General features: G+C 33.9%; 1 protein-coding gene across 1 annotated transcript in view; it reads right to left on the bottom strand.

Moving 5' to 3' along the window:
• Positions 1 to 1189: 1189 nt before the first annotated feature.
• LOC128665933 (vomeronasal type-2 receptor 26-like) overlaps positions 1190 to 11264 on the bottom strand; it is a 73757-nt gene continuing 63682 nt past the window's right edge. The window contains exons 3-4 of the mRNA XM_053720213.1: positions 2166 to 2289; positions 1190 to 2085 (exon numbers count right to left, since the gene is read on the bottom strand). Coding sequence (XP_053576188.1) covers positions 1190 to 2085; positions 2166 to 2289 — 1020 coding nt within the window. The remainder of the gene's footprint in view (positions 2086 to 2165; positions 2290 to 11264) is intronic.

Below are 11264 nucleotides of genomic sequence, written 5' to 3'. Positions count from 1 at the left end.
CTGTTTGATCTTAATCTGCTTTTTTGATTTTTCTTATTACTGTGTATTTTTTATATGTGTATTTCGTTTAAGTATAAAAATATGCATGGTGCATATCTGTCTGAATTTTTTCAAGAAAATGTAAAAAACAAGTTAATTAATTGGCAAAAAATGTATGTTAATTCATAAAGCTTAAGCTTTCAATCAAATGTTAAAAAAGCAAGGGTATTCAAAACTTAAAATGCCCATGTCCCTGGGTGCATGACCTTTTTTATGACATCATCGACATAATTAGTGACATCACCTATGACATCATCAGTGACATCCCTAGGGACATAACCCATAACATTATCCTAAAGATCAAAGAAATTATATTTTCTAAATCGTTAATTACATCACTAGTCACATCACCTATGACATCATCAATGTAATCAGTAGTGATGTAACCCATGATGAAATCCTTCACATCAGAAAAATAATAGTGGAAAATTGTATTACTATGTAACCTCAGATTACATTGTGCAATATTGTTTATTACATCACCTGTGATGCAATCAATGGTACCGCCATATACAGCGATATGTAGAAGTATTTGCATGTTTCCTTTAGAGAAAAAAAAAGTATACAGTGAGACATTTTAGTATGTTGTTTGTATTGATTTTATTGATTTTATAAATGTGTTAATTGTGAACTGAGAGGGCAAGGAGGGAATATCTATGATAGGTGTAAGAAGGTCTGGAGGATGCTCTGTGTTAGAGAAAAGGAGGAACATGCTGTAAGGTGAGGCTGAGAAAAGTAAGGAAGGAATGTTGTCCTAGGAAAAACAAGGACTAGGGTAAGGAACATAGGGTTAAAAAGGTCAAAGAGATTGCTGTGAGGGTGTGGTGGCTGTGATGTCCTGGGTTATATCACTACTGATGCCATTGATGATCTCACAAGTAATGTCATTGGTCATTTAGAAAATATATGTTCTCTTTGTAGGATGATGTCATGGGTTGTCACTTCTGATGTCATTGATGATGCTGTAGGTGATGCTACTATTGATGTAATTAATGAATTCTAATATATAATTTATCTGATATGTAGGATGATGCCAGGAGTTATGTCACTAGTGATGCCATTGTTAATGTCTTGCAAAGCACCCAGGGCGTGTGCAGTTTAAGTACAGAAAATCTATTTTTCTTTACAATATTCAGTATATATATTAACCTCACTTTCTTGTTATGATGAATTTAGTGTTTCTTTCAGGTCTGATAAGAATTATATATAACTTGGGCACAAATATGCAACCCAGAATTCCAGTACTAGAAGCCAGTATAGAAAATATTTCTACTGCTACAACATATTTCCCTTTGGTGCTCAGGTATGCTGGAATAAATGATATCCAGACACTACAAAACACCAACATGCTGAATGAGATAAATGTAGCTTCATTGAAAATGTCAGGTAACTTCCTAGCAAAGAAAGCAATTGTGAAACTTGCAAATGCCAAAAATCCCATATATCCCAGAATGCAGTAAAATCCAATGATAGAACCTTCATCACATTGAGCTACTATCTTTCCTATCTCATCGTTCATGTTATAGTATAGAAATGGTGGTTTAATTCCCAACCAACAAGCACAAATTACAACTTGAATCATAGAGCTGACAATCACTACTGAGTTAGATACAGTGGCTCCCACCCACTTCTTTAATTTGCTCCCAGGTTTGGTGGCATTAAATGCAATGACAACAGTCAAAGTTTTAGCTAGGATGGCAGAGACAGAGATAGAAAAGGTAACTCCAAAGACTGTTTGTCTTAGAATACAGGTAATGTGAAGTGGATGACCAATAAATATTAAATTACAGAGGAAGCACATTTTCAGAGAGAAGAGCAGTATGTAACTAAGATCTCGGTTATTGGCTTTCACAATTGGTGTGGTTCTGTATTTAGTAAAAATTATAGTTATTAAACAAGTAAAAAGAGCAAACAGAACAGACATTGATGCTAGGAGCATTCCAAGTGGTTCTTCATAAGACAGATAAGTTATGACTTTATAAATGCACTTGTCTCTGTTTGTGTTAGGCCACTGACTTTCTGGACATTTGGTACATGAATCCATATCTATATATAAAAAAAGAAATAAATGAGTATGCACAAAAATATATTATTAATTAATCTATTACATTTCTGATCTCACTAACCTGTTTGATTTGATATCTCACCCTCCGGGCATGCAATGCAATCATAGCAGCAGGATTTTGCACCTTTTCTTGGTGACTTTCTGTACCCAGGTAAACATCTTTTACTGCAACTAGAATGTGGGGTCTGGGTAGAGAAAATTAAAAATAAAATCATGCAAATTATAGGGGAATATTAAGAGCTTATTTTAATTACTTCATATCTCTATTCACGTCACAGCATAGGTTCTCCACAATGATTGTTTTAGTTTTTTTACAACATTTAAACTGGACTGGGATTAGGTTTAGTTTAAAGAGACTCTATCAAAATAACAGATGTAAATGGCCTATATAACGAATATTTACTGGTTATTTAGTATTAGTATATATAGCATGCACTAAATTACACTGTAGTTACACTTAAACAAAATACTGCACCATGGTCATTTTCTGGCTAGTTTCAAGTACTGTAAGGCTGGTGGTGGAGTCCCGTCAACCCAGGGTAAGAGATGCTGTGGCCAAGAAGTAAAGTCAGGATGCATGAGAGTCAGGTTCCCTGGGCAGGGTTGGAGTAGCCTGTAAAAAATAGAAAAGAGTGTGTGTGTGCGCTTACAGCTATGGGGATTGTGAACAAAATATTTGGTAAAAAATGTCTAACAGACTATCCACTATAAAGGTGAATACAAAAGCATCTATTATTATGCGGTTATCAATGTGGTAGGTCACAGATATCAGGACGATATGAGCCAAAGCAAAGAATAAATACTTCTAAAGATAGAATTGAAAGTTAACTATCCACTATATAGATGAATGCATATGCAACTAATTAGGTCAAACAATCATAAACCAGGTATGGCTCAAAGCAAAAGAGTTAATACTCATACAAATTAAAAGTATTAAAATTTAATCTAAATATAGAAATATAAAACTGTTACATATAAGAAATTGACATATGACCGGTCATGTACATAAACATATATAAAAAACAATGGTCGTAATAACTTACACTGTTTAAAGCAAGTAGGTTTAAAATATGTGCATCAGGAAGTTGGTCTATATCAAACTGTGAAATTTAAGATGGTTTAGCAATAAGTCCAAGGAACCTTGGCCACAGTTATAAAAACTGGTAATTTACGATCCACCTTTGTGTTGCTCGTTCATACGGATATTCCTCAAACAGAAAGTTCCGTTTCCTAATATAAATATCCAATCAGCAAACAGTCAGAATGCCTTGCTATTATGCGTCTTATGATTTAGATATTGTTTATTTCAATGTAAAAGTGACAAATTCAACCTCGCTGTAGGGCTACAACACCTCTACAGTGCCTACCTGCTCTTTATTGAGCTGAATCCTCCGTTGGTGGTGTCACAGATGCTTAGAGCACCTCAGATGTAGATCGGTTTGAGAAGAGAACTCTGCGCAGAGTATTTTGAGGAGAGACAAAATAGTTCCAACGAATCTCTCGTAATCCTTGGAAATAGTGGTGTATTATCACTTTGTGATTGTCAGTCTGAGTCCATCAACGCGTTTTGCCATGTACCATGGCTTTATCAAGATGGTTTAGACATGTTTTCGGCTTCTTTATAAATGTATAGTTCCTCTGTGATTGGTCTGAGGTGATTGTTAATTTTGAGGACGTCCCTTCTTTAAGGTGGATTGTATATAAGGTGGATTGTTGTTATTCTCATAGTCATGCTTTGCAAAGCTGCTATGTTCCTTTATTGTATTTCTCAAAGTATATGCTTATCAACTTTAAAAATGATTCTTTTAAATAAAAAATGTATTTATTAATATGAAACTATAAGATTACAATAAATAGTCAGTCATATAAAAACTTTTTTATAGAAGATAGTTTACCTAAAAACATTTAATGGGAGCCTTAAAAAATGTAATATAAAAAATGTAATATAAAAATGTATATGAGCCCTAATATTCATATTTGTTAGAACTAAAAGGTCAATATTACTACTATTATAAAAACTTACAGGGGTAAAAATTAGACAACTAAATTGTTGTTAAACCAATATTATCCCTATATGTTAATACTTAACAATCGATCCTATGTAGCCTAAAGTTAAAATTGACTTTTACTTGGATTCGTATGTATTCTAAAAGAGGGCTAAAAAACAACTATGTTATTAAAAAATGATAATATATATATGACAGACTCTTATTGTTATGTAATTATTCAATCGATAAATATGTATATGTTTTGTATTTCATATCTAGAAAATCCTACATCATATTCATTATTCTGTATATGAGATAACCCGCATGTTTTCTCTCTCCGTATATTTTGAGGGTACATTTCTAGCTCATTAAAATTCTGGCTATGTCATTATACTATAGAAGATCAATACACCCTTAATATTAAAAACAACCTTAATAAAAAATAGTTCACAGAAAATAGTATTGTAATTAATACTTAAAAATACTTGTAAATTGGATTCTAACATACTAATCCACAGATAACATTTGACATTAATGAGTATATATGGAGTGGACTTTTTTGAAAAGGGCTTACATTATCATCACTCTAAAATAAATGGGTGCAGATCTAGCTCTGAGTTTAATCCTTGGGGATATGGTGTTTGGAGCTCAAAAATAAATTCTGCTTCTTTCCTAAGGAGTAGTTTATCAAAATTTCCTCCTCTCCATGGTTTAGTGATCTTGCAAATGCCCCAATATTTGAGGTCATTGATATTGTTGTGGTGTGCTGTCTTAAAATGTTCATACAGCCTAGTGTCTTGGTCCCCTTTCTTGATTAGGTTAACATGTTCTCTAATCCTTCAATCAATGTATCTTTTGAACAGCATGAGGTATAGTATAATGACATAGCCAGAATTTTAATAAGCTAGAAATGTACCCTCAATATATACGGAGAGAGCAAACATGCGGGTTATCTCATATACAGAATAATGAATATGATGTAGGATTTTCTAGATATGGAATAGAAAACATATACATATTTATCGATTGAATAATTACATAACAATAAGAGTCTGTCATATATATATTATCATTTTTTAATAACATAGTTGTTTTTTAGCCCTCTTTTAGAATACATACGAATCCAAGTAAAAGTCAATTTTAACTTTAGGCTACATAGGATCGATTGTTAAGTATTAACATATAGGGATAATATTGGTTTAACAACAATTTAGTTGTCTAATTTTTACCCCTGTAAGTTTTTATAATAGTAGTAATATTGACCTTTTAGTTCTAACAAATATGAATATTAGGGCTCATATACATTTTTATATTAAATTTTTTATATTAAATTTTTTAAGGCTCCCATTAAATGTTTTTAGGTAAACTATCTTCTATAAAAAAATGTTTTTTATGACTGATTATTTATTGTAATCTTATAGTTTCATATTAATAAATAATTTTTTTTATATAAAAGAATCGTTTTTAAAGTTGATAAGCATATACTTTGAGAAATACAATAAAGGAACATAGCAGCTTTGCAAAGTATGACTCTGAGAATAACAACAATCCACCTTATATACAATCCACCTTAAAGAAGGGACGTCCTCAAAATTAACAATCACCTCAGACCAATCACAGAGGAACTATACATTTATAAAGAAGCCGAAAACATGTCTAAACCATCTTGATAAAGCCATGGTACATGGCGAAACGCATTGATGGACTCAGACTGACAATCACAAAGTGATAATACACCACTATTTCCAAGGATTACGAGAGATTCGTTGGAACTATTTTGTCTTTCCTCAAAATACTCTGCACAGAGTTCTCTTCTCAAACGGATCTACATCTGAGGTGCTCTAAGCATCTGTGACACCACCAACGGAGGATTCAGCTCAATAAAGAGCAGGTAGGCACTGTAGAGGTGTTGTAACCCTACAGCGAGGTTGAATTTGTCACTTTTACATTGAAATAAACGATATCTAAATCATAAGACGCATAATAGCAAGGCATTCTGACTGTTTGCTGATTGGATATTTGGATTAGGAAACGGAACTTTCTGTTTGAGGAATACTCGTATAACCGAGCAACACAAAGGTAGATCGTAAATTACCCGTTTTAATAACTGTGGTCAAAGTTCCTTGGACTTACTGCTAAACCATCTTAAATTTCACAGTCTAATATAGACCAACTTCCTGATGCACATATTTTAAACCTACTTGCTTTAAACAGTGTCAGTTATTATGACCATTGTTTTTTATATATGTTTATGTACATGACCGGTCATATGTCAATTTCTTATATGTAACAGTTTTTTTATTTCTATATTTAGATTAAATTTTAATACTTTTAATTTGTATGAGTATTAACTCTTTTGCTTTGAGCCATACCTGGTTTATGATTGTTTGACCTAATTAGTTGCATATGTATTCAACTATATAGTGGATAGTTAACTTTTAATTCTATCTTTAGAAGTATTTATTCTTTGCTTTGGCTCATATTGTCCTGATATCTGTGACCTACCACATTGATAACCGCATAATAATAGATGCTTTTGTATTCACCGTTATAGTGGATAGTCTGTTAGACATTTTTTACCAAATATTTTGTTCACAATCCCCATAGCTGTAAGCGCACACGCACACTCTTTTCTATTTTTAGCAGTATCTCCTTTATTTTTCTGCTTTATGGGAGCAGATCAGTGTGTGTGCAGGGGATAGATTTGCACACCTTATACCCCCTCTTTTTTAGCTTGGAGTAGCCTGTAATTTGTCCAGGTGATTCATGAGGAGACATAGCTCCTTCTTAAAGGGACAGTCTAATCCAGAATTTGTATTGTTTAAAAAGATAGATAATCCCTTTATTACACATTCCCCAGTTTTGCATAACCAACATGGTTATATTAATATACTTTTAGCTCTGTGGTTACCTTGTATCTAAGCCTCTGGAGACTGTCCCCTTATTTTAGTTCTCTTGACAGACTTTCATTTCAATCAATCAGTGCTGACTCATAAATAACTCCACGCGAGTGAGCACAATGTTATCTATAGGACACAAATGGACTTGTGCTGTCTAGCTGTGAAAAACTGTAAAAATGCACTGAGTTAAGAGGCGAGCCTTCAACGGCTTAGAAATTAGCATATGAGTCTACCTAGGTTCAGATTTCAACAAAGAATACCAAGAGAACAAAACAAATTTGATGATAAAAGTAAAACGAAAAGTTGTTTAAAATTGCATGCCCTAACTGATTTTGTTTACTTATAAATGTAATTGACGATAGCTATTAAGTTAGTCAAGAAGAGGAAGAAAAGAAAGGGGAATAAAGGTAATAAGGGAATGTAATGGAGAAAAATTAACTAAGTTTAACTAAATAAGTTATAAACACAGTCTGACCTATACAAATTTGTTCCCTGAGCAAAAGCGGCAGTGAATAGTCTGCAAAAAAAAAAACGGAAAGGGGAAATAATAAAAAAAAAGAGCAGAGTTAACTAATTGATATTTTCTCCCCTAATAAAGCTGTGAATATTAAGCTACTCTGAAGGGGTACTATGCTGCTCTTTTTCCATTTGATGTATATGTGTTTAAATCTAAAAATTCAATGTTAATTTGACTCTGTCTAAATTACAAATGTAAGTTGATATAGTTAATGTGCCTGCTAAAATAACTTGCTATCAATCTTGGTAAAAAACAGGGGTAACAAATTGTTACTTTCTTGTTTTTAGCAAAATTATGAATCATAAGATATCCTGATGGTGTAATACATCGCTCTCTTTTCACTTGTTTTACGTGTGTTTGAAATTGAAAAGTTGCAGCTTAATTGACTTTTTCACAAATGTAAATTGACACAACTAGAATCCTTGCTAAAACAACTTGCTATTAGCCTCAGTACTGAACTAGTAGGAGATACTAACTTGCACTGTAATGGCTTAATAGATTAGAAATTCTTTACTCTATAAAAAGGAAAGGAGGAGATCTCTCATAGATTCCTTCCCCCCATACATTAGAGAAAGGTGTAACTGTCTTATATGTTTATATCCTAGAGGACTGATCATCTTATTGAATCTTATTATTTGAAATGTGGACTACTACACATATTTGAGGTTCTGTTGAAGCCTTATATACTTTAGTCTCACTTTATACTTCCTGTCTATTTCTCTTTCTAGCTCAATACTATGATCTGAATACCTGCATTTATAAATTTAATATATGTAAACACTCACCCCAGTGTATATCTAAAAAGTAACTAATAGAATAGCTTAAGTATTGGTATTTCATATCTTTCCTGTCCTCTGATATAAAGCAGCAGGCGTCAAACTAAAGTATCTGTCTTGTTTTTCTCTTCTCTTTTTCTTTTTGTTGGTGTGCCCTAATATATATTTTGTTCACTTCCCTTACACCATCACATCCTCACTTTAAGTAGTTTTTTTTTCCCCTCACTTCTTTGTTTTTCACTTTCCCGGAATATTTTTTCCTAGGATCATCCAATTCACTATCACTTTCGTTTACACAGTATCACTCTTTCCCCACTCCTCTTGTAAGCGTTTTACTAAACTCCTTCCCCCCACTATCACAAACAGGCACGTGGCACATGGATAAATTTATTTCTAACTCATCTAAGACACCCTCTCCAAATATGGCAGCTAGGCATAGAGACAGGAAGCCTAAGAACACTGAAGAATCTATTACTGAGACGCAACCAGCTATATCTCACACTGTATGCCCGATCCTACTAACATACAGAACCTGGTCGCTTGCATCTCAGATGCTCTTGCACCCAAATTTGACGCCCTCAGGACAGAAATAAAACAAGATATTTCCTTACTAACTCAAGAGGTTAGACAATTCTCCAATAGATTGCAAGAAGTTGAACAGAGGGTGTCTGACTTGGAGGATCTTACAACAGCATATAGCTCAAAAATTGAGATGTCGAGCAGTAACTTTCAAAAAATCTATGATAGGCTGGAGGATCTGGAAAATCGTTCCAGAAGAAATAACATTCGAATAATAGGCCTCCCAGAGGATAAGCAATATGAAAACTTATGTTCTTTCATATTAGACACACTGACCAAGGCTCTAAAAATTCCTCCAATCTATCATCCGATTTTAGTGGAAAGAGCACATAGAATTGGTACCCCCCGCTTAGACAACAAGAATAACAGTCGTCCTAGACTTGTTATAGCTAGATTACTTCACTATCAGGACAAGAATATGTTATTGCAATATTTCCGTAAAAATCTGCCAATCCTCATAGAAAACGCTAGAATTTTAATTTTTCAAGATTTTTCGGCTGATACAGCCTCTAAGAGGAGAGAGCTTGCTCCGATATGTACTAAGTTTATACAAAATGGATACCGAGCTACTTTAATTTACCTCTCCAAACTCAGAGTTGTAGTACAGGATACAACACACTTATTTGAGGATGGTCAATTGGCTGAGAAAAACACTGAACCCAGAATCCCATTAGGAGATCATTCTTTTTTTTCTATGTAGAGAGAAGATGGGTCCTATAAATGGGGAATCCCCCTGGGTAGGGGATGGTATGTCTGCTGTTTGTGTTTGTCTGTTTTTGTTCTCTTTTTTTTTTTCTCTTTCCCACCTCCTCCTCACGTAAATGGTACAAAAGATAGATAAATTAAAAATAGTATCTTGGAATGTGGGGGGAATATCGACTCCTATTAAACGGAAGGCAATTCTTGCCCATTTACGCAAAGCCCAAGCAGATATTGGTTTCATTCAAGAAACCCATCTAAGCTTAGAAGAATCTCTAAAATTAAAAGCGCTATGGGTTAAGGAAGTTTTCGCAGCACCAAGTGTTGGGAAAAAGAGGGGTGTGGCTATATTAATAGGGAAAAGATCCCAAGTGGAGATTTTGCACTCTGAGACTGACTCTGGAGGGAGATATGTCCTGGTGAAGCTGAGGGCTGCGCAGGGGACCTATACATTTTGTAATATATATGGACCAAATATTTCTGACCCGGAATTTTGGAATTTTATTCAGTCCAAACTCTTACTAGTCAGTGAAGGCTACTTGATCTTAGGAGGAGATTTTAACATGGCACCACAATGCCCTCTAGATAGACTTAGAAGAAATGTTAAACAGTTAAAACAGAAAAAAGATAGCCTAGACTCTAAAATGTTCAATAAAATTAAGCAAAATCTAGCACTACGTGATATCTGGAGAATGCAAAATCCTAATACCCAGGACTATACTTGTCTCTCCAAAGCCCACAAAACTCTCTCCAGGATTGACTTATTTTTAACTGAAAAACGTCTATCTATAACAAGAGTAAAAGCAGGAATAATGCCGATTCTCCTATCTGACCATGGATCTATTTTTCTTGAGCTTTATCTTGGTCAGTCAAAACCTAAACTTTCTCGATTTTTTTTCCCCTCATTACTTAACTACAGATTTAAAATTTAAAGAATGGCTTAGGAATAAGTTCTCCGACTATGTTAACTTCAATAGCGATTATATAGACCGCCCAGACATATTCTGGGAAACTGTAAAAGCAGTGCTTAGAGGAGAAATTATTTCCTATATTGCTATTTTAACTAAGAAGATGAAGTCAAGAGAAAGGAAAATGAATAATCTACTGATCAATTCCTATAATCGCTCCTTACTTGAAAAAACTCCCCTAAATTGGGCAAAATACATTCGTGCCAAAAGCGCTAGGGATACTTTTATAATGACCCGAGAAACGTATAAAGAACTTAGATTTCAGGCCAAATTATATAGATTTGGCAACAAATCTGGAAAAATGCTAGCCAAACTGGTTAAAAATGAGAGGAAAAAAAACAACTATAGATAAACTCCAACACAAAGGGAAACAGTTATTGAAGCCTGAGGAAATTTCTAATCTTTTTTTTAAATATTTCCAAGACCAATATACATGTAAAGGATATGACACAGTGAAAGCCTCTAAGTTCTGGAGCAGAATTACACATCCAATAGCTTCGGTTGAAGAAACTGCTAGCCTTAATTCCCCTATCACAAAAGAAGAGATAGAGAGAGTAATTCTTAAACTCTCTCTTAACTAAGCAGCAGGTCCGGACGGGCTACCGAATGAACTCTATAAGTTTCTATCAGCAGAAATAGCACCATATCTGTGTAACCTCTATAATGAGATCTAGATTAATGCTAAACCGGTCTCACCCTCCTTTTCTTCATCTTTCACTACTTTGATCTTAAA

Source organism: Bombina bombina, chromosome 1 (assembly GCF_027579735.1).
Source record: "Bombina bombina isolate aBomBom1 chromosome 1, aBomBom1.pri, whole genome shotgun sequence".
Lineage (NCBI taxonomy): Eukaryota > Metazoa > Chordata > Amphibia > Anura > Bombinatoridae > Bombina > Bombina bombina.
This window is presented reverse-complemented; position numbering and strand designations above follow the sequence as displayed.